This window comes from Sarcophilus harrisii, chromosome 3, assembly GCF_902635505.1.
Source record: "Sarcophilus harrisii chromosome 3, mSarHar1.11, whole genome shotgun sequence".
Taxonomy (NCBI): domain Eukaryota; kingdom Metazoa; phylum Chordata; class Mammalia; order Dasyuromorphia; family Dasyuridae; genus Sarcophilus; species Sarcophilus harrisii.
Window position 1 is genome coordinate 345,889,498 of NC_045428.1, and position 25,380 is coordinate 345,914,877.

The 25,380-nt window shown below is 31.4% G+C and overlaps 1 protein-coding gene across 1 annotated transcript in view; it reads right to left on the minus strand.

Annotated features, from left to right (window-relative positions):
• The window catches only part of LRP1B (LDL receptor related protein 1B), a 2,378,573-nt gene that overhangs the window by 101,584 nt on the left and 2,251,609 nt on the right, over positions 1 to 25,380 (minus strand). The window contains exons 78-82 of the mRNA XM_031963676.1: positions 24,707 to 24,930; positions 23,584 to 23,690; positions 14,061 to 14,177; positions 11,720 to 11,893; positions 5,673 to 5,798 (exon numbers count right to left, since the gene is read on the minus strand). Coding sequence (XP_031819536.1) covers positions 5,673 to 5,798; positions 11,720 to 11,893; positions 14,061 to 14,177; positions 23,584 to 23,690; positions 24,707 to 24,930 — 748 coding nt within the window. The remainder of the gene's footprint in view (positions 1 to 5,672; positions 5,799 to 11,719; positions 11,894 to 14,060; positions 14,178 to 23,583; positions 23,691 to 24,706; positions 24,931 to 25,380) is intronic.

A 25,380-nucleotide genomic window follows, 5' to 3' on the forward strand; every position in this document is an offset into this window, starting at 1 on the left:
AAACTTAACATATAGAAAGCATTAGTATTAGTAATAATGCAATCAATTCAGTAACACATTGGTAAAAAACTGGAAATTCTAGCCATTTGGATTATGCCATTGAATAGAGTCATCATTTTGATCAATTTATATTCAGTTAGAATCAGGAAAACAATGTCCAAATTGTGCTGCTACCATGTCTGTAACTATGAACTATAATGCTTTCTTTCAAGGATGTTGATTTAATCTGATGAAAACGAGCATTTGATAGAAAATCAGTAACATATCTTTTGCTAAAGTCAAGTCTTTGCTAAATCTCAAGTATAAAGATATACACAATATGTGTATAATTCTTTCTTTTCTTCATCTTTTTAATGTTATACATAAGTGAAATGAACTGAGGACTTCTCAGAATAATCACTTGATAATTCCAGGTTTAGCACTAAAAGTCTATTAATCATTAGGCTCTGGGAAGAAGAGAAAAAGACTTGCTCTTCTAGCAGAAATATCTGAGATAACCTCCTAGACCTTTACTTAACTGCTTAGAGAAGGATCTGACTATTTAATGGCCTGGAGAAGTCTACAAACCAGCTAATCTCTTGTTAGTTGATTGAGAAAAGCCTGAGGTGAAATCAAAAATCCTTAAACTATTTTAACTTTATTAATCTTAGAAGCAGAACAGACTTTTTCTTTCTTTTGAAACAAGTCTTGTATAGCCAAGACCCTAGTATCACAAAAGCCCACCTATATTCCAGAGACAAATAAAGGAATAAAGGTCAAGTTTGCCAATAATTTTAATAGTATTAACAGGAGTGGGTGGGTGAACAGTTTCTGTAATTTTTTTTTTCTCATTGACCATTTAAATTATCTTTCTCTGAAATTTCAGTAAGAGGACTGTCTGTTACTATTACAATTACAGTAGATCCTAATAAAACTTCTGTTCTTCACTTTAAGATATCTGTGAGTATTTTTGAATTGGGGTTTGCTGTCCTACACATACATACTCCTTCAATTTTTACATATTTTCATAGAAGTAATATTGGGAGAGAAATATCAGAAAATAAGTGATAAACAATATGAAGAAAAAAAAGAAGGAAAAAAAAAGTGAAATTAGTATGCTTCAATCAGCATTAAGTCTCCATAATTCTCTCTCTGGTTGCAAATGGCATTTTCTATCCAAAGGTTATTGGAATTGCCTTGGATCACTGAATTGCTGAGAAAAAACAAATCTATCATAATTGATCATCACACATTCTTTTTGTTGCAATGTACAATGTTTTCCTGGTTCTGCTGAACAATTACTTTTGATTCTTATTCACTCCAATATATCTATGCAATTGTATGCATCACAGAGGCATTAGAGATAAAAGTACATATTAAGTACTTTCACTAAATCTAATTATTCAATTTATCGATACTACTCAAGGCATGGCAAGGATAGCATCACAATGGAAGATGGTTTTGAAAATTGTAAGCAAGTGTCTAATAATTAGGCTATATAGGTGGACACTGATAATTGGTAGGATGAGAGATCATGTTCAGTATATTTAGAATTGTTTTTGGTTGGTTTTATAGAGTGAGTTTCTTTACAAATATTTAGTCTTATCATTCATTCACAAAGAGGAATGTCAATTGTCCTGATATGCAGATGTGGCAAGATTTTTGTTTCTTTGTTTTTTTTTTTTCCATAATGAGTGAATCTGTGAATTGTCTACCTAACCCCTACCATCTAATTTATAAGAAGAATAAAACCAACTGAAAACCTTATTCTGTTGGTAAGTCACAAAGACAGGGAGATACACTGAAGCATTAATGTATTAATACTTAATAGTTAATATTCATCATATATTTCTAATTCACCCAGCAAGAAATTATCTAATGTGCAATAACTACTTAGGACTGTTTAAAAAGGAAAGATTTTAGAGCTGGGGTATCATTATTCATGTTGGTATTATAATTAAGGAAGCATTTATATTTAATTTTAGTTTGGTTATATTGAACTATATTGTAGTTTAAATGTCTACATGTTGGTACATGTTATTTTCTATGATATGTAACATTAAGCAAAGGGAAATTAAAAAAAATGCTGATGAAATGAAAGTAGCATTATATTCATTTGCAAACTGCAGTAATGCTTCTATGATGAAAAAAAAAGCCTGTTTTTGTCAATAAGCAAATTACCCCTAAAGATCAGCTCCAGCAATTATAATCAACTCTAGGAGAGAGCAAATGAACACTTTTCTAAGAATGAGTAAGATTTGAAATTCAAATTCTTTCCATGAGGATTAGTAACATTCAATGGGCTAATCAGTTAACAATAGCAACTAGAGAAACCTAGGTGATTATAGTGAGCTGTAAAACTTGGTTATATAAAATTTTAATGATAAGTAAAATTAATTTCTATTGATCTGCACAATCAATAGTCCTAAAATTCACATACTTTGATTTTGAATTCAAGAAGTCCAAGCTCTAGCACTTATAAAAATCACACGGGTAGAAAACAATTTAACTTGTCTAATTTTATTAAATTTAGTATTTTCTTTAATAGTAATCATGAGCTTTAAGGTCCCTGAAATAGGAGTGGTATGGTCACTCTATCAATTAGAAAAGTTTCTCTCTACCATTCATTCTATTAATCTGACGTTCTGACATTCTAACTCTCCAGACTTAATTGTGAGAATAAAATACTTAGAAACTGAATGTGTGTGTCTATGTGTGTGTGTATCTGTGTCTGTGTCTGTGTCTATGCCCATATCTGTGTCTGTATATGGAATGGGATAAATATATTTTTTTCTTTTTTCACTATTTCATAGTGACAGAATGAGTTTACTTTGGCAAAGGGGATGAATGAATGGGGAAGGAAACAATGGATAGAGTGCCTGGAGTCAGGAACACTAACTTCCCTGAGTTAAAATCTGGATTTAGACATTTACTCTGTAACTCTAGAGATGTTACAACCCTATTTGCCTAAGTTTCCTCATTTGTAAAATGATTTGGAGAAGGAAATGACAAACTACTCCAATATCTTTGCCAAGAAAACCCCAAAATGAACCAAGAGTCAGACAAAAGGAAATGATTGAACAACAAATAATGAATATACCTAACATTAAGAATTATTTTCATTATTATTAAGATAAATCATTTATTAAATAGTTCTAGCTATATTCACTAAAAGCTACATGCAAACACAATTTTGATAAGTCATAATCATATTTTCAATGGTCTGCATAAATTTGTTATTGAATACAACTGTAGTGAATGTGATGTAACTAATAATGCTTTACATTTAATATTTTCCTAAATTTAGTCTTTCCTAATATGGCTAACATATGAAGTGGTATAAAGCAAAGTTGATCATTTATACTGATGTTCTATTTTCTACAGAATACTAAACTTCTGGCTTGATTAAAGGCATTCTTTACAAATTCTTGGAGGAACATTGCCAGACCTTCCATTAATGTGGAAGTATAACCACCTGTATCACTTAGAGGGAATTGAGGTCTTTTTCAACACTGATGTTTTGTGATCTCCAATTATTGATCATACAGCCTCTTTGAAAAGGAACTCACCACTTTTCAAGGTATACAATTTATGCTTTAGAGAACTCTGTTAGGCAATTTCCTTTAGATCAGCACCAAATCTATCTATTCTACCTTCTATTCCAAGCTTTGACCTTTGGGGTAAAACAAACCAAATATAATCCTTCTATTATATCATAAGCCATAAAATTCTGAAATCCTCTCATGCTGCTCTACCTAAGCTTTCCTTCTCTGGAGTAAACATATCTGATTCCTTTAACTAAACCTATAATACTGTAATGCCGGAGAAACTGAGGCAAGATAGAGATTAGAGAGTTTTAATGTTTTATTTGGATTTCTGAGAGGGAAAGATTTTCTGGGACCTAAGGATCCATTTGGTCCTAAGGCTGATATCACAAAGCATTCACCAATGAATGTGAGATTCCCATGAAATGTATACACATGGCTCTAAGCAACCAGAGTAGATCAAAGCAAGGGGGGGAAGTCCAAGCACTGAGAGCAGGAGTCTCCAAGAAGGGGACCATCAGTCTGGTTCTGACAGGTTGGGAGATAGGACCATAAATTCTTATAAATTGGGAGAACTTAGGAAGTGTCCAACTAGAGCCAAGTACTGGAACTTAAAGACAGAAGATGCCAAATAGATATCTGAGATAGGACATCTGGAGTTTTATCTTTTGGAATGTCAGAGTGGCCAGCTACAGCCCTAATTATCTCAGTCCTAATGGTCAGGAAGGGGGTTCTCAACCAGGGGGATTGAGGCAGAACAATTGAAAGAACTGAGGCAGAACAGTTCAGGGAAACTGAAGGCAGGACAATTTAGGGAAACTGAGGCTGAAAACTTTAGAGAAACTGAGGCAGGACAATAAAAAGGAAGTGTGGCACAACATAACAAATTCTGTATATATATCTATTTTTTTATCATTCCTTATTAATTAATTAATTATTTTAAAAAATTCATTCATTTATTTGTTTATTGCTATTTTCTGGATGTATTCTCTTGGGATAATGTCTTTCTTAAAGCACAGTGCCCAGAATAGAACACTTTTTGAGTCTAGGAGACTTCTAGCTTTTTTGGCTACTAAGTTTCCCTGTTTAATCATATAGAGTCTTTACAATCCTTTAAAATCCCAAGAATATTTTTATGTGAACAATTATCATCATGCCTCCATAATCTTATATTTTTGAGGTTTTCTTTTTTTGAACCTCTATATGACTTTATATACAGAAAATTTCATCTTCTTTAATTCTGACCACTGTAATAGTCACTTTAGATTTTCTTGGATTTAGACTTTGTCATCTAAACATTTAAGTTATGCTTTCTCTCAAGTTTTGTGTAACAAGCAAATTCCATCAAACATTAAATTCATACTAGAGATCTCCTTCAATATTAATATCTGCCCACTAATAGCTATTCAATATCTCTGATTACTACTCAACTGTTTCCAAATCTACCTACATGTAGTAGCCTCTGTATTTCCTTTATTTATTTTTAAATCCCAAGCATGATAGATTTTGTCAAAACAATATTTATATTTCAAATCTATTTTTTGGTGAGTGAAAATGATTACAATTTGAGAACTTAACTATATAAATTAAACTCTTGGTTTATATTTTATTCTCAAAGAAATTCATTTTACACTCCCAATAAACTGTCACAAACATCTAAGAGCTAATCTCTTGCCACCAATCAAAACACATTATAGTCAGTGTTCAGAGAACATTTTGACACTTTTTTTTTGGCCCAGAAAGAAATTAACATTTGCAACCAACCTTAATTTCCCTTCCCTCCTTTGCCTTTCAGGTAAATCTTCCAGATTTATTCCTAGAGTTTACCTTCCTAACAATCTAAAAATGAGTTTCACACAAGGACTACTAAACATATTTTCTTGTTCTAATTTATGTTACTAATTCTTTCACTGTATTTGTGCTCATATTAGACATGCATAAATTCTAGTTAAATAAATATGAAATGCGTTGACAGGAAGTAGGGATGCTGAAAAAGAAAAATTAATGTTATTAAACATTGTCACTTGAGAACCACTCATAACAAGAACTCTCAAATGATGAATAACTTGATGGCATTTTCCTTTATTTTATTAACTGATTAGTTCATCTTAAAATTCATTGTTTTCCCAAAGACTACAATATACCTACCTAATAGGCTTTCATCGTTGCAGGTTCCATTAATCAAGGATTTCCCTTCTGGGCATACACAGGTAGCCCCAAAAGGATTAAGTAAACAGAGGAATTCACATGTTAAATCCAAACATGGATTGGGTACTGAATGAAAAGAAAATAAAACAAAATATGCATGAATATAATTACTTTAGTTTGTGATCATATTTCACTGAAGTCTAAATATAGCAACTTTAAATCTTTTTTTTCATATATTTCACAAGTGATGTTGTCCTTAATATTTCAAGAGAAAGAACTTACCTAACATCAGTATAAGATGTCCAGTTGCTTTTTGCCATAGTGGATATGGATTTTCCCTGGAGTTACCTATACTCTCATGTTGTTCTTTGTGACCAGTTGCATATATTTGCAAGGCATTTGACCAATAGAGCAAAACTAACTAGTCAAATCATTTCTTTTCAGCATGAAACTAGCCAAATAAAATTACTTGTTGCAAGTGTTTGTATAGTTAAAAATACAAGTATTTTCTTTACTTAATAAGAATTAATATATCAAAAAGTATTTAGTAATAGAACAGTATTCAACATGCTTTTTTTCTTTACATATGGATGTATATTTTTTATCTGATTCCTATCCAGTTGCTTTCTTCTGTTATGTATTGGCAAATAACTATTTGGCATGCATTCTGAATACAGGAATTCTTGCTTAGGCACAACTAAACTAGATAATTCTGAGGTACTATTTAGCTCTGAAATTTTTCTAATGCTGTGCTCCTACAGAGACTGTATCTTACCATTCATTAGACAAAAAAGGAAAAGGAACATGGGGGTCTGCTTAAGTGAATGAAATGTTTCTTATTGGAAACATTATTGAAACACTAGCTCTACAATTGTTTGGGGAAGACATTTTATTTCTGAGGGCATGATTTTTTGTATCAAAAGAGGGATCATAGTCGATTGACAAAAAGTGGTAACTTACTACCTTATCTGCTGGTTGAAAAGAAGCAAAATTTCAAATCTTCACAAAATTCTGTTTTAGGTAATAATTGTTTTTTTTTTTTTTATCTTACTATCTATCTGTCTATATTCGAGAATTTCTAATGAGAAAATTTTCTACCATTGCAAACTATCAACTATTCTGCAACTTCCAATTTTAAAAAGTTGCTCTTGTCAGAACTTATTTTGTTGAAATTAATTTTCTTTGGTTAGTCAATAGACACTGAATAAGTGAACAAATGAATGCATAGATGAAAGTCACTACTAAATAAACACTATATGTTAAGCACCATCTTAAATGCTGGGCCTACAAATATAAGCTACTTGTCATTTGTATCCTTTGTTTTGAATATGAGTTATAGTTAACAAAGGTATATATATATATTTTAGAGTTAGGATGATTCTTTTTGCTAAAATGCTTTGGGACTCTTTTATAAGGCTGAATTCAGCATACCAAAAATAAATCTTCTGATCTCACTTATGATTATAATTGAAGTCCAAGACGTGAGGGGATTAATAAAAGAACACCAAGAAGTTTTAAATGAACTTGAATATTTGGAGGCTAAATTCTTAATCTCTTAAGTATTATTGGTTATAAATAAAGAAAAAATATTTATAGATAAAATATTGCAATGTCAATAATTTTTAAGAAATTATTGAAAATGTAGTCCTGAAAATATGAAGTTCTGAAAAATACTCGGATTAATCTTGAACAAACCATTGCTACAACTTACAAAAAGGGGGAAAGTAAATCCTGAAAATAGTAAACCAATTTTCTAATCTTCAGTATAATTCTATAACATATTATGCAATTTATTTTGAAAGTATCAATAACTAGCAATCCCAAATCAATGTTTTCTAATTTTTATGAAATATCTATGAAATTGGCCTGCATATGTACCAAGGGTATCCTTGATGAAATTTTAAGAGTTGAACAGGCATGTCTTCTTGAATGATGTTCTCTAGGAGAACACAGGCTTATTATTCCAAAGTTGCCTTAAATGTACATAAATACAAGTAGCTCTGTTTACTATGTATTACAAATGGCCATTTGCTTCAACAGAGTAAAATTCTTAAAAAAGTCTTTCTTGCATATGTTAAGAGCATATATGCTTCGTTGACAAATGTGACCACAAGAATATGAATATTAATCCAATTCAACAATAAAAAAAGAAAAAAAATTTCCTGAATACCACAATATGCTAGGTGCATGGAATATGAGGATAAAAAAATGAAAACTTTCAAAAGGATCTTTTCTCTTGGGCTCAATAGGAGATATATATTATCTGCCCAGACAATCTGAATTGGGAACAAGTCTAATGATTGATAGAATCATGAAAGACTTTGGATCAAAGGTAGTATCTGAACTGTGGATAGAAGCTAAGTTTTCTAAGAGCTAGAGGTAGGAAAGGAATGCAGAGAAACAGGACTTGGGATGATGAATATAAGAAAAAAACCTAGTAAACCAGTTTGACTGGAATGCAGAGTGCATGAAAGTTACTATTATTAATTAAGTTTGGGAAAATAGGTTGAATTATGATCACAGAGGGACTTATTTAAAGCCCAGGGTTAAAATTGGTAATTATCAGAGAAGCAATAAGGGTCCATGACATTTTTGAATTGGGAAGGGACATGGCCAATCCTAGACTTTAAGATTTTTTTGACAGCTATATAAAGATTAGACTAGAAAGGGAATATACTAGGACAGGGAGACAATTAATAGACCAGATGATTAGTTGAGCCAGTACAGTTGAAAAAAAGCAGACCATATTGCTTTTGGAAAACTGTAGAAGTGTTTTTAAGTGAACTAGTTTTTATAAGTTTGAGTAAAAGGATACAAAACTGATTCTAAGTGAAAAGAAGTATGAAAAACAATAAATATTATACAAGTTGAATTAATAAGCTTTGTGATTGATTTTTTTTAGAGAGTATAGGAAAATAAAGTGTTTAAGATGACTGTAAGGTTGGCAGGCAATATGTAAAGATAAGTCCTAGAACTTAATAATGAAGAAAATAGACTCATTTGCAGATAGGTAACACAGATATTTGGCTTAGAATGAGGAAGAACTGAATTAAATCCAGCCTTAGAAATTTACTAAATGTGTGTGTGTGTGTGTGTGTGTGTGTGTGTGTGTGTGTGACTGAACAATTCACTTAATCTGTATCTCTCGGTTTCCTCAACTTGTAAAATGAGAATAATAGCACCTATCTATGGGTTGTAGTAAGAATAAAATAATATTTTAATGTGCTTTGCACTAATATTTACCAAAAACATGCTTACCAGAAACCACCATGGATTTCTAATGACCAAGACATGGAAATATAAACGGATTTATTTTTTGTAAAGTGACTATAAATTCAATTATGTTGGATAGACCAGAATAATGGGGAATCATAATTCATCTCTCTTGCAACAAGTCTTTTGATAAAAATTCTCATGATTCTATCAAGTAATTTCATGATGTGCTATGGACAAGATGGAATATTGTTGGCTGAATTAGAACATAGTTTTGAGATTTTTATTGAGTGTTGAACATCCGTATTTCATGTCATTGTGGTATAAGGTCTCTAGTGCTATGCCCAAAGTCTCTAGATTCATTATCTTGTTTGAAATGCTTGTGCATCTATTTGGATGAAGACAGAAAGTCTGTTGATGGTATGGAATGACAATAACAAATCTATCAATATAATAAAATAAAAGAAGTTAATATTTTGGGTGAACCATAATTCAAAAATATTTAAATAGGCTGGAACAATGGACCAAAATAACAAGCTAGATAAAAAAGGTAAAGACAAAATCGATAGGGTGACAGAAATCCTCTAAAACTCCAAAAGTCTATAAAATTTTATAAAGTCGAAAGCAGTCATTTGTAAAAAGTAGGATAGAGAAAAACTGGTTTGACTCTAGTTTATGTGAAGAATGACTAAGCTTTTTAATTTTTCTTTTTGCTTAAAGACTAAGCAGTATGTTACAGTTGTCTTAAAAAGCAGTTAAACTACATTCATACCAGCATAATTTCTATGATAAGGGAGAAAAATAATCCTACTGTTCTCTGTTCTCTTTAGGTCTGATGCCACATTTTAAGAGAGACAATGACAAAGTAGTATTTGCAGAGCAGGGAGCCCATTGTTGTGAAAAATCTGAAAATCATGTCATATAAAGAAAGATAGAAGGAATTGAAGAACAGTACCATGGAGCAATCAAGACTAATAAGAGACATGATAGAAATCTTCAAATTTTCTCTGGACTGTGATCAGGGAGAAGTAGACTTATTCTGGATAGTCCTAGAGAACAACAGCCAGATTTATGCATAATAGTTACAGAGACACAGATTTGGGTTGTATATAGTAGAAAATCTTTTAGAGGGAAAAAGTTAATTCTAACAGTTCACATGATGAGAAACATAGTAACAGAAATAAGGAAGTGATGTTCCTTCTCTATACTGTGCTAGTAGAGCAATATCTGGAATATTGTGTTCAGTCCTGAATGCTATATTTTAGGAAAGGGACTGTTAAATAGGAGTATAGAGTTGAAAAACCAGAATGGTGAAGGTTTTGAATGAATTCTTGGAAATTGAAAATCTGGGAATTTTTAGCCCAGAGAGGGGACAATTTGGGATCGAGAAACATGATGTGGCTACCATTACAAATTTTAAAGTCTGTCATATTAACAAGGCATTTTGATTCCAGATGGATGATCAATTAATAACAGTAAATAAGTGGAATATGTTAAGAAAGTGGCCAAGGTCAAAAAGGGATTAAAAATCCTGCTGTATGAAGAATGTTTTAAGGAGCTGAGGAGATATATGTATATATCTATAGATAGTTAGAGATATGCAGATGTATATATCTGTATGTACATATATTTGGGTAAGAACAGATTCAGAGGGAATATAATAACTATTTTTAAATAACTGAAGATCTGCTATTTAAAAGATGTTTACATTTGTTTTGCTTGATCTTGAACATCAAAACTAAGAGGAATGAGTGGAATTATAAGGAAGTACTTTTCAAATCAGCATAAGAAAGAAAATGCAAATAATTAGACTATTTTGGGAAAAGAATCTATTCTCTCTTGTGAGAGACCAAAAGCCACCCAAAGCCTTTGACTCAAAATTGTATGATTACTTGTTGGGAAAATTTACTCAAGATAGGTTATGTACTTTAGGTAACAGTGAGACTAGATGACTTGTAAAGTACTTTCCAGATGTAAAATTTTACATGATTTGGTAAACCATCTGTGCCATATGATATTTAAAGAAAGGAAAGTATTTATGTAGAATTTTAGAAGATAAGGTTGATTATATATGTGTGTACATATATATATATATATATATAATATAGGTGTGTATGTATATTTGTGTAGATATATACATGCATACATAGGTAAATGTATGCACACACATATATTACATATATATTTGTGTATGTATGTGTAAATATAATCATCCAAAACTCATATATTTATGCTACTTTATATCGGTGATTTGACTTTTTTCTTAGGGGAAGTCAAGCAAAATAATGTCCTATATCACAATTTATTTAAATAGTTCAAGTACCTTTTTCAAAATGGTCAGTAATGAATTGTATTTGTTTTTTCCTATAACCACAAAATAAAACATTACATATTTTTCAGATGCAGATTTTTTATTTTCTAAAAATTTATTTATATTAAAGAAAATTTTTATTCCATGTAAGAAAGATCAAATATTGCAGACTATCTATATGAACCATAAATAATGGAATCATGATTTAAATGCTTTCATAGTAGCAACACAGAAGGATCTAGATTTGGGTTGAATGAAAATTTTTCATTTTGCCCATAACCTCTAGTAAATTTGTTAGAGAAGTCAAAGTTTTCTAGTTTTGTTGATTAGAGAAAAGCAAAATTTGCAATTTATTTAAAAAATGGAAATTATATTTGATTAATTATTTCAAAGTAAAGAAATGGATTCATGTTTCCTGCTCTTAGAGAATGTCAATAATTTAAAATAAATTTCCTCTGTAAGTTTTAGTCTGGATAATTAATGCACTAAGTAAGTATAGTTTTATACAAAGAATAATACTTACAATCTTGTTGTTTATAACGATGAGAGATCAAGGCACCTTTTGTTTTATCAACATTTAAATTTAAGTATTCTACTGAACTGTGGCCAAATTTGTGTACTCTAAATACACCAGTTTTAGGTCCTGCTCCATATATGTAATCTTCAAAAATATCAATTCTGTGTGGATGCAAAAGTCCTAGAATAAAAAAAAATTAATATGCAATATTAAAGTCATATTAATTGATTTTGTGAGTTGTAGACTAAAACAAAATGCATAAATAATTTGTTAATAGTCTTTTAAATCAGGTAATACTTTGCAATATTAGCCTCAGATTTGATTGAATTAATTTTTCTCAACTTACCTCATTTTAAGACAAATAAACTAGCAAATAGCTTTTCAAAGAAACCATTTGAAAAAATAGACATTTTAAAAATGTAAGATTTAAAAAGGCTATTAAATAAAAAAAAATGTAAGATTTTAAGAGAAGAAGATTTTTGTTATTTTCATTATGAACTATTTCTTCAAAGACCATACTTTTCTAGCTATTATGGGCTTAGAAAGTAAGGAAAAGTTTGCTATTTCTCCAAAGGTTAAAAAAAAAAATAATGGGTTGAAAAGCTATGACTTTGTGTTTTAGATTGTCTTAATGATCTTTAATTAATGACTTTAACTCAATGATTTTGACGTCATGGCTGATTTAATATAGTCAATTCAAAAAAAGATATTTGAGTTAGGTCCTATTCCTATATCCTCCAGGAGATTTTAATGTATATGAGATAGGCAAGGAAAATTGCAATTGTGCAAAATGTATGTGTGTTTGTGTATACATATACATATGTATAGAAATATAGATTTACAGAGATGAATGTGTATATACATATGTATGTTTACATGTATGCCATATTAGTTTGAACTTATACCAAATCTACTGTTAGAAATTATATATATATATAAACACGGAATGAGATTATAGGCTACATTCACATTTTATTTAAATCAAATTTGTAAGGGGAAAACATTAATATTGTATGTGTGTTACCATTGTGTTTTGTCTTCATTTAATATTTTATTTTTTTCAATGATCCTGAGTAGGGGGACAAAATCATTATCTCTATAACAAATCATGTACAAGGAAATATAAGACATGGAAAATAGACATATATGTATGCACACTAAAATTTAATAGATAGCATAGATTACTGAATCTACATCACATTTTTAGCTTAAAAGATATGTCTGAAAAAAGTAATTTAACTCATCTAACATTTATTTGGTTTTTATTTTTGTAACTGCTAACCAGATGGTAATCTTGATCTTTTCGGAAATTTCATACAATTTTAAAGGTATCATTTTATTATATATTTTTGTCTTAAAAAAATAACAGCTGAAATGTAAGCTTATAATAATCAGTATTACTCTGATCGTAGTCTGTTGGAGATGTTTTTTCTCACTTTAAATAAGGATACAATTTCAGGATAAATTAATTTTCCTTTCAAAATATTTATTTTTCAAATCAACATTTTAAAATTATTAACAGTGGTTCATGTTGAAATTTGTTATTAAAAAACACAACAAATATTCAGTTTCAAATAGTTGAGCCAAGGAAAGTTAGACAAAGACAAAGGATACAGAGGAAGATGAAAAGGAAGATGAGGGAAGAGAGGAAGAAAAATGACAAAGAAGAGGTGAGGAGAATGATGGAGGGAAAGTAGTGGGACACAGATGAAGTAGTGAAGAGGGGAAAGGGAAAAAAAGAAAAAATGATAGAAGAAAGGGAGGGGGAGTTGAAGGAGGAGTGAGGGGAGAGAAGATGAAGGGAGAGACCTATTAATGACTGACACTAGCCTTTGAAAATTACAATTTTTACCACTCTTCCTAAACAATTGAAATTCTGACACTCAGAGGAGCTCTTTTTTAAGTAAAAAAAAAAAAGCCACAGAAAGTTATCATTTAATTATTTTCTATAATTTATCATCATCTAACAGAAGACTATTACTAGATAATGTCAGTATAAAAACTGGCTTCATCATCTTTTGTTTGTCTCTTGTCTAGGGCAGGAAAAGTATAATATTAACAAACTTTAGTTTCATAGGTTTAGAACTAGAAGATAACTTATTGCTCATCTAGTCTTCCCTCTCAATTTATAGGTGAACAAATGAAAACCCAGAAATTTATCTAGCAATTTGTACAAGTTTCCAGAGTTAGAAATCAAACTCAAAACCTCTGATTCCAAAGCTAACACTTTCCACTTCAGTGAACTGCTTTTGAAAAAATCCAGAATTTAAGACCATACAAGTTCTTATGAATTAAAATTCTGTCTAATTTTGTTTCAGACAACAAATAATGGAAACATTCTACAAACCTTGTTTGCTGCTCACAGAAATTACTGAATCTGAGCCATCAAACAGAACACTGCCAATGATAGATAGCTCAAAGTCAGCCCAATATATGCGTTGACTGAACTGATCAACAGCCAGCCCTGCAAAATAAACATACAAGAACAAATCAAGGAAATGTATCTAAAATAATTTTAGAAATTAGTGTTCTTTCCCACCCTGCCTCCCAAACTTCCATCTCTAACTATGAATGACATTATTCCCTCAGGCAACATAGAATTAGATTTTCCATCTGTCTCCGTGTACAGTGAAATTTAGAAAGCTTTGATTCATTCAATGCTTCACACATAGGCACACATTTTAAATATTTAATCTCTTTACTTGACTAGCAATAGCCAACAAATTAGTGTAAGAGTGATAAAAAGGTCATCCCTACAATATCAGGTTTTTTTTTTCATATCTACATATTACTTATGACTTCATTTTCACCATCTTGGTAATGATAAAAGAAATATAATGTGTCTTATCTGTAAAACAAATATCAGAATCTATTTAATTTATTACAGAAATATAGAGAGGATTTATGATTTTGTCACTGAGGGAAGCTTTTGATATGAGAATTTTCTAAGATATATAGTTGCTGAATGAATTGCTTTGATTGATTCACACAGCTAAGAAGTATCACAAGTAGGATATTACCTGGCTTTTCTACCCCTCACTCTCTATATAACTCATGATAGAAAATAATACTTAATGAGTTGGGTTCCTTTAGGACATCATTGATCAGCATTTATTTTGCCTCAAATTACATTAAAAATATAATTTCATCCACAAATTGCAGATCTGCAAGAGCAGTTATATTGTTATACCAGAGTTCTCTTTTATTATCCTGACTCAGTTTCCCTAGTTATCCTGACCCAGTCCTGACTCAGTTTCTCTAATTGTTCTGCTTCACTTTATAATTGTCAGTTCAAAGCTCAGTCCTTCAAAACCTCCCCTCCCTCTTAATCAGAATATTTGTTAAGGATACAAGATCTTATGTTTTAGAATATCAGAATGCCTCTCCCCATCCCAAGCTATCAGAATGTCAGATATCGTCTTATCAAGATGCCTCTCCCCATCTCTGGTGCCTCCCCCTGATTATGTCATCCCCCTCTCTGGAGGCTCACCCCACCCTGTCAGAATCCAATCTCAGTACTCTGACTCTGCCCTTGCCTCCCTCTATCCCCTGTGTCCGAGCCACAGTGTATATAGGTCATTGAGAACTCACATTGTTTGCTGGATTCTTGGAGACGATAGTCTCATTCAGCCCTGGGACCAAACCATGGATCCATTTGTTCCCAGTAAATCTCTCCCTTTAAATAAGTTATTAAATACTCTCTAATCTCTGTAATGCCTCAGTTTCTCCAGCATTACAATATAGTGGGCCTCAAGTATATGTTTTGTGGTTTAATATTGTAAAGCAGACATATCTTATTAAAGAGTACCCAAATTATTAAAGGATAACCAAATTATTAATAAAGGTCTTTATTATATTGCATTTATCAACAAGCTGAAATTAATTTTTTAAAAAGCAATTACTCAAAAAGTTTGAGTGGCAACCAATGGTGGTATTCCAATGTTATATAAACTTTACCAATCTTTAAATCCTCCACTGCCTGGCTCAAGCCTTCCTCTTGAATTTGATTACTTAATGCAACTGCTCTTCTTGTTTTTCATATACAACATTGTTTATCTTCTACCTTCATGTTCTCCTCATAATTCTCAAAGTCATCTCTCAGACTCTCCAGTCTCAGCCAAAGATGAGTATAAATATCATTTCCTGCGTAAGGACATTATGCCCCACAGTTCCTTATGACCCTGTGAAATCAGTTTGTATTTGTTTCATCTTTACTTTCTATTTGTTTATATGGATATTTGTTATTTCTTCTGAAACTCCTTGAGGGTGGGACTATTTCTGTTTTTGAATTTCTAGCATCTAACACAACACCTGGGACGTAGAAGATCCTTATTAAATGCTTTTTGATTGATGTTATTTGAAATTGGCTTCACGTTTGCATTAGAGGTATTAGTGCTAGTTAGTGATTGATATCTTAATGGAATTGTTGAAAGTGTTCATGAATTTCAAACTACTGAATTTCATAATAAGGACCTAATTTCAAATATCTCTACAAAATGTCATTCAGGGTTGAGAAATATAATTTTATTTAAGCTATTGATTACTTATCTAGCCTTTATGGTAGATGTAACAATAATTTTCTGATTCATTTTTCTATTCATTCTTTTCTTTTGTGGATTTCATTAGCCTTTAGCTATGATATATGACTACTTTGAATATATGAGATAGTTAGCGTCACCAAACATGGCAATCAATTAACAGAATCATTAGTTGTACAGTCATAACCTGTCTACCTAGTAAAAGGATTATGGTAAGAGATATTCCTTAGTTTATATTAATTGTGTTTTCTATATACAAGCTGTCTCTCACTAGAGAATATTAGTTTCTTGTGAGTAGGATTTAGTTTACTTTTATCTTTGGATCCTTAGCATCCAGGATACAATTTGGCATAAAATGGATTCTTATTAAATGCTTTTAATTGATTATATGGAAATATGCATTGACAATTAAAGCAGAAAAAATATAATTGAATCTTCTCAGCAAAGAGTTAAAAAAAGAAAAAGATAAATCATTGCTTTTTCCAGGAACCTATAAAACATTTCAGAAATACTGCCTAATCACCTTCATAACAATAACTTCATAGGTAAATTAACTGGTCTCCTTTATTGGTAATTGTTTAGTAATTAATTGCTACTTGGATATATATTCAAAGTGCCTAAAAGTCATTAACATGTGAATCAGAAAATGACACACTTCCTATGATTTTTATTATATTTTAGAGATGTTATATTAGAATGATTGAAAACATTTTTTTCTTTCTATTGATAAATGTGGTAGTGAGTGGACAAATCAAAAAAGCTATTTTAAATAGCTTTTTTTTTTTCCTTTAGAAAGAATACATTTACCAAGGAAGAGGTAAAGAAACTGTTTTCTATACAGTTTAAATAGATGTATTATTTTATCAGCTTTAATAACTAAAAAAAGTTCTCAAATAGTATATTATAAGCATATATAATTAAAGTGGTTCAAGAAATACTCATTTATATCAACTTAGGTTATCTACTGTATGACTTTATGGAACTATAACCAGTTTTTTTTTAAAGCTTCTATAATAAAGCTTTTAGATGGATGGCATTTATATTCCAAGAAAGCCACAAATCGATGACTTTGATTTTTCCTTAAGCCTTTTAATAAAAAAGATAGTCTTTTAAATTAAAAAGTTAATAAAGGAACCAACAAGGTTTTCCTGTTAGAGAGATGATAGTTAAGTTTGTAGGAAGAGGAAACATCACTATTATGAACCTTCTATCTTTAAAATGAAATATCACATTTCCCTTTGTCTTTAATAAAAGTACAATAATAGAAGGGGGAAATAAAACATTTGATCCTCTCTAGTACTCATTCTTATCAGGCCTTCAACTGATGAACATTTGCAACCAATTCAGGAGGAAGAAAGAAGGTTTAAAATTACATTTCACTCTTGTTCTAACTGAGCACAATGAAATAACCCTTTGGAAAAAAATGTAGAATCTATAGTTCATTTAATTTTTACTATTCATAATAGTGATAATAATTATATAAATATTTTTAAAATCTTATGATGCCACCATTATTATGTATCACTATAAGTCAGTCACTTTTGAATCACTTTTGACAGGCTGCAATTTTCCATGGGGCTTATGTTATTTTCCCTTCCCTTTCAATTTAAATTTTATCTCCCATTTTGCTAAAATTTAATTAATAAAACAGAATTTTCTGAGAAATCATTATAAGATTAAAGGGAGAATTCTTAGAGGACAGTAGAATTGCAGAAAGATGACTTATATTCATTGACAAAGGAGGATTTTGTTTGGGGAAGGAGCAGTAGATTTGATGCAAATTTATCAATTCTTTGCCCCTAGACATGTCATTTCACCTTTCTGGATCTCAGTTTTACCTTCTGTAACTTGAAGATGATAGAACAAATGGTCTTCAACTTCCCTTCCAATTTAAATATATGTGATTATTTTTTTTTTTAAAATAGACAAGGTAGCAGTACCCCAGAAAGCTATACCAATGCATTCATAAATTTCAAGGAGACAAAAGGAACTTAAAAGAAATATTAAAATGGCAATATGTTTTCCTATAATATTTTCAGCATTTTGGTTATTACTGCTTGTATTTTTATGAAAGTAGAATCCTCCAATCCCACCCTCACTTATTACTTTTGAGATGTGAGAGATAGTTCATCAGTTCACAAGGGCCTTTCCCCCAAATGTTTTATAAGCTTCTCCTACAGTGCCTAATATGTTAATTGAATGAACTCATGAATAAATTAGCAAAACATTCTTTAAAGTTTAATCTATGCTAGTCCATCAATGATCTTTTGCTTACCAAGAACAAAAGGGAAAGCAATCAAGCCTCAGAACTGGATTGTTGCCAGATTCATTCTACTTTTATTCAGAAATTGCCACCACAAATTACATGGGTCAGAGAAGGAAACATAAACAACCTAGTGAAGATTGAGGAAAGTGGTATTTGGGGATTTGGACTACATTGATGCTATTCAGTAAATAAACATTTATTAAGTATATTAAGATCAGGTGTGCTAGGAGAGGTAAAAAAGGTGAAATAAGGTACAAGCTTTGCCTATGTAGGAGGCAAAATAAAAAATAGTGTTAAATTAAAGCATTACATGGTAAATATATTAAACAGAATTTTCGGGAGGCTTGTGTGGGAAAACTATTACTAATAGGGTTGGAGATCAAGGGGTAAGGAATTTTAAGTTAGGCACTATTGATGATTTATAGTGTCAAAGCAGTGGAGCAATTTGAATATGGAAGTAAGTGAAATTACAGTAACAAAAAAGTGGACTAAAAAAATAGGGAAAAGTCAGTGGACAAAGAGTTATGAGAAAAGTTGAGTAGATTTAGTTGTGAGTAGAGAGAGCTGCAAGGCCCTGCTCTTTCAACTAAATAGACCACTACTAGAGGACAAACCTCAAGAAGGCTGGAGAGTTCTTCCTCTTCTACTCAGAATATGAGTACCTAGAACCCTAGAGCTCAGAGGTTCAAGAAGTGATTTCTCAACTGAGAAGCTACCACACATCTCAATTTATCATAAAATTTCATGAATTTTTCTAGTGATGCTTAGCAGCATTGACAGAATTAGATGTGGAGTTACACACTACAAAACACCAAGAGTTTCATATCTGCAAAGGGGCCTTCCCACAGCAATCTACTACCTGCTACATGGGATCCACGATTCTGAATATAGGTTTTCACCCATGATAATGGAAAATGCCCACACTATCTTCTCCAGAATTTTCAACCCTATACCAACAATTCCTCTACCTTTTTGCTCCATATCTATTCACCCACCGCTGTCTTGTGAATTTTTCTGTGCCATTTGAAACTTTTACTATATTATTCCATTCATCATAATTCCCAACTTGTGATTCATTCTTAACTCTTTCTTCACTCCCCATATCCAATTAGTTGCCAATTAACTCTGTATCTCTTATATACATCCGTTCAGGCTCTTTCATTAAATTTTACCTGCACTAGTCTTAATATCCTTAACTCTTCAGTTTCTATTCCATATAGCTGCCAAAATAATCTGTCTAAAGTGAAGTATTAATCAAGTGAGTCCCTCATTAAAAAACAAATAAGTAAACCTTCAGTAACTCCCTATTATCTCTAGGATTAAACACAAATTCATCTACTTGAAACAAAATTGTAATTTGGGTCATGGTTACCTTTTTAAGCATATTTCCATCACTAATAATTTCTTATTAGTAATCTTACATAATATACATTCCTTTCTTTCCTATGCCTAATATGTCATGGCTTTTTTCAGAGTTAACAAATCAAATAATATTTTTTTCCATGAGGGTTTTCCTAATCCCTTCAGTTGCTCCTCTTGTTACAACATTATTTTGTATACAAACACACATACCTACTTATGGATATGCCCATATGTATACTTGCACATATATTTACATGCAGGTACCTTTATATTTACTTATGGCTACACATGCTGTTTAGACTAATAGAATCTGAGGGTCCTGAGAATAAGAACTCTTTTAAAAAAATTTTTGGCATTATCAGTGTCTGACATAGCGCCTTGAACACAAAAGGCACTTAAATGCTTGTTGAAGTAAAAACTCCCTTATACCACTGAAATTTTTGAACAATTTTCCTCCTATGCTTTTTACATTAGCAAAAAGCCTATTTCCCTCCAAAGCATATTATTCTTTTCAATCCTCACTCCCAGTGGTTAATCTGACTAAAAAGGTCAAAATTAGTAGAACATTTGATTTGCTATTTTTGAATTTACACCATCCCTCTTCCACAATTTTACAATGATCATTGTTTTTCTTTAGAAGGGTTTTTTAGCCCTCTTATACCACCATTTCCATTCTGGTTATCATCTATGACCTCTGGATCATTCCCATAACTTTGTCAATGATTATCATTTGACTCATAGTTTTCCCTCTCTTTAAGCCATCTTTTGCAATAATCCTGAAGAAGTTGGATATTCCTAAAGAAGATGATACTTCTATCAATCTTGTTCATTATACCCTCAACTTTTAACAAGTTCCTTCTCAAACCTGGAAAGACTTGCATGAATGAATGCTGACTGAAGGGAGCAGAAGCTGTACATAGTAATAGCAACATTATATGTAGATCAACTTTGATACACTTAGCTCTTCTCAGCAATTCCAAAAGATTCAAGATGGAAAATATCATCCATATCCAGAGAAATAACTATGGAGTCTAAATGCATATAAAAGCATATTATTTTCACTTTTTGTTTTGTTTTATTTGTTTTTTGAGACAAATGGAAATGAGGAATTGGGTGAGAGAAGGTGTAGCAGAGAATTTGCATGATTATCTACAGCAGTTCAGAGCTAACTGGGATGTGAGAGCTAGGGCCAGGTGTAAAAATGTTCATCATTTAGTGAAAAGTGACAGTCCTTAAAGAATATATGCAGCAGGAGATGGGAGGTCTGAAGTCAATAGAAGGGTTGTTCTTTGCATGAGGTTCTGCATATCATATTTGGGAAACTGGGCTATCAACAGGTGATGAAAATTACTTTGTGCTGACACAGATGGAAATGGCAGGTTTGGGGCAGATAGAAGATGTCTGCTATGCTCCTGAGAAACCTTTTCTCAGGGGGCATGTTACACCCAGGAGGAGATGGAAGGCACAAGATTCTAGCAAGAAGTCAGTTTTTGTTTTACCTAAGGAGAAGGAAGTGGTGGAAGTAGGATTCATTGAACAGATGGAAGATAACTGGTCTTGTTCCCAAAGTCTATAAAGTGCAGTTGGAAAGCTTAAGGTTCTAATATGCATCTGATCTGAATCCACAATTAAATTCAAATCTCATGTACTTAGGAGCTGTGTAACCACTGATATATCACTTAACTCTGTCTGCCTCGATTTCCTCAAATGTAAAATAGGTATAATAAAAGTATCTACCTCCCAAGATTGTTGTAAATATCAAATGGAGTAATGGGGTTAGCATAGTAACTGGCAAATAATAGATGCTTAATAAAAGCTTGTTTCCTTCCTTCTTTACTGACTTTTTGCTGCTCTTGAACAAGTTAGCCTTTTTTTCCCCTTATCTAATTTCTCTAGTCCTACTTAATAGTAGGACTAGTACTATTAATGCTACCAAGCATTACTAGAAAATAAAACAATCAAACAAACAAATAAAAACAACATGAAATTGAACTGATTTCCTTTGTGACAGATTCATACTATGTGAACTTGGTTGCGCTATCCCTTGGTTCTACTTCTACTTTACCTTTATTATCTTTTTATTTCATTCCTTACAATTATTGTAATAAAACCTTTTTGAAAGAAAAAAAGATTTATTATGCATACATATATGAGAAGATGTGTGGAAGTTCCATTTTCTCCCAGGATTTAGGATGACAGACTCACTATGGAAGAAACTCTTTATTTTTTTTTTATTTTTTATTTTTTTTAAATTTAATAGCCTTTTATTTACAGGATATATACATGGGTAACTTTATAGCATTAACAGGAAGAAACTCTTTAGATTAAACTTCTTAGAAGGCTGTGCATGAGACCACAGTGTGGTGACTGTATCTCACATTCTGATGGGATGATGAAGCTTTGCTGAGAATTCCTTTGAAGAGATGCTATTGTAGACAAGAAGTGTGTGGCAGCCAGAATACTGGATCCTTGAGGGAAGGAGTAGAGAAACCTTGGACAAACTACTACACATGGACCTGACATCACTTTCTTGAACTTCAGCATTGCTTTTGGACCAGGATGGTGGCTGTGGGGCCATAGCTTCTATATGTTGCACTTATGTAAACTACCAGACTGAAAAGCTGAAGAGAACTGAAGAGACTGCACAGTATCAGACTTCAAGCTACAATCAATACAGAGAGTATAACTTCTGTCCTTCTACTACTCTCTTGAGTATGTGGGGTGGACTCAATGGAAAGCTGATTTTCAAACTTGTTTGGTAGTATGAGACATGATAGTCATCCAGGTTTAGATGCCGAGAAACTTACTACCTGAATAAATTCCCTGTCATTACCTAACTATTATATTTTGCTTGATTGAAATCCATGTCATCTGGTATCATCTGGCATAGAAGTTCATTAATGCAGTCTCAGAATTGTGAATTTGAATATTAGTTAAAGAATGAAAAGAAATACATTTTCAGATTCAGGTAGGGAACTAATGGACATATCATGTATATGGTGGCTATTAAAAGAAATGACAAAATGTTAAATCAGTAGAATAAACAAGTTCTGTGATTTAAAAGAAGAGAGTAATGATTATAATCTGAAGTGGTCTGGCGTTTGCCATTAATTAGGGAAATGCTGGGATTGGAGCAGAGGTAGTATTTCTTTGGAGGCTATTATAAATTAACACAATGTATGATATTATATGAATGATTACTTTTCTATTATTTAAAATATTAATAATCATTCAATCCATTGAAATAAATATTATTTATCTTCTTTGTCAGTTAATTAATAAGCATTTAATTGTGCTTACAATTTGCTAGATACACTGATAAACACTGGTATACTAAGAAAAACAAAAATGTGTTCTGTGCCCTCAAAGATTCTCTGGACACAGTGCTAGGGACTGGGTTGAAAATCCAATAATGAAAACATTTCTAGGTTTTATGAAGCTTATGTGTTATATTCTACAACTTGATTAAACATCACAATGTAGATAAAAATACCTGATTTTATAGACTGGTAAACAGAGAATAGTATTAATAAAGCTACACTAAAAATTATTTGATTGCCAATAATGAAAATATAGTGCTTAAGATTGTTGGTAATTGCTACTCTATTTTTCTGCAGAGGAAAAAACAAAGCAGAATTAGAATCTAATGTCTAACATTATGACATTTATCTTATCCTCTAGAAGATATGAAAAATGAATTATACCTGTAGGTCTCTGTAAATTCTTCTGTACCAAAATCCTTCTTAAAGTACCATCCATGGCGGCTTCTTCAATATGAGAGTGATCCCCAACAACAGTCCAGTACATCATCCTAAAGACAGCAGGTAAAAAGAGGTGAGCCCTTTGTGGTTCTGTGAGGTGTTAATGCTGTTTGTCAGTGACATTTTTCAATGGATTAAATAGTGACACATGATTTGATGTACAATAATCAATTGGGAAGATTACCTTACAAGCTCAGATTAAAAATATTTCTGCCTTTTTGGGCATCTATCTTCATGTAATGATTTCTTATCATGAACTCATTCTGTCTACACCCCCTTAGAACATTTGGCCTATTTGAAATGTACATCAAAATGATTTAGTATTTCCAGAAAGGGAATTAATTTTTTTTTCCCAACAGAAGTGATTTCCTCTTGTAGGAAGAAAGGTGCTCCATAAATCTAATAAATAAATAAATATCAAGGATTGACTCAATTATTTAGAATCTAACTATGCAATTTAGGACATACAAAGAATCTTTATTACTATTCCAAATACTTTTCCTTTGGGTCTTAGTAGCTAAGTATTTACATTTCTACCTGAAAACAAGGAAAAAAAAGAGAGATGATTAAGCCAATGAATTGAAGTCCTTACAAGAATCTCTTTCAAAATGTTTAATGAGGATGAAGTTGAATCTCAAAATAAAAGTTGAAAGTTATCTTTGACTTTTGTTCATCAAAGCTTAATTCATCATTCATTATCAAAAGCAGCAAAGTCATGAATTCTACTGAAGTGGAAGAGTTAACATTTCTAAAATTCAGTGTTATGAATAACTATTTCATGTGTTAATTAATAGCTAGTATACATGTTTTCTTGTTTTATTTCAAAAAGATACAGTCATTGAATGTCCCAGTTGTAGGAATCTTTGAGACATTAATTATATTTTGAGATACAAATTAATATGACAATGATTTACATCTAGCAAAGAATGACTATAACAGAAATTTAAAACTTAAAAAGAAACATATAGAATATTTTCCAAAATAAGGACGTTTGTAGAATAACTTTAAAAACCATATAATTTTAAGTGGAAGACAAAACTTTAAAAAAATAAGTTATATGACTTACCCTCTTTTAGGATTGACAGCAATGGCATAGGGTTCTCCAGCCATATTTGTAAGGAGCCGGGTACAGTTGGGACCATTTAATTGTCCCACATTTATTGAGTATCTTAAACTAGTCCAGTGAGTCGTGTAATAACTGAACCAATGCATTCTAGAATGATCTGTCCAGTAAATATTGCCAGCAATCCAATCAACAGCAATGTCCCTAGGTCTTTTGAATTCAGGACACTAGAAAGACAATAGTTTGAGAAAATAAAAATTAGACAAGTAGATGGGGAATTCATCTGCTTCTATCTATTGAATTAATCATTGAGCAAATCCAAACTTAAATATTTGATGTATTGCGTTACTGATATAAATTAACCTAAAGAGAAGAAACAGCTTCTCCAAATTTTACAATCTGATCAATACCAAGAACTTTATCATTTTAAAAAATGATCTGCTGACTCTCTTTTTCATTTCTCTATACAACCTGAAGTTCCTAATCTTTGTCTTTTATTATTAATAATTGTCTTTTATTATTTTATTATTAGCGAGAACCTTAAAAACAACAACAACAACAAAAACAAACAAACAAAAACCCTAAACACCTGTAGAAATAAGAATGTTGTGTGTATTATCCATAATGCTTATTTTATAACCTTGGAATATTGCTTAATACTGTTTTAAATTCTTTTG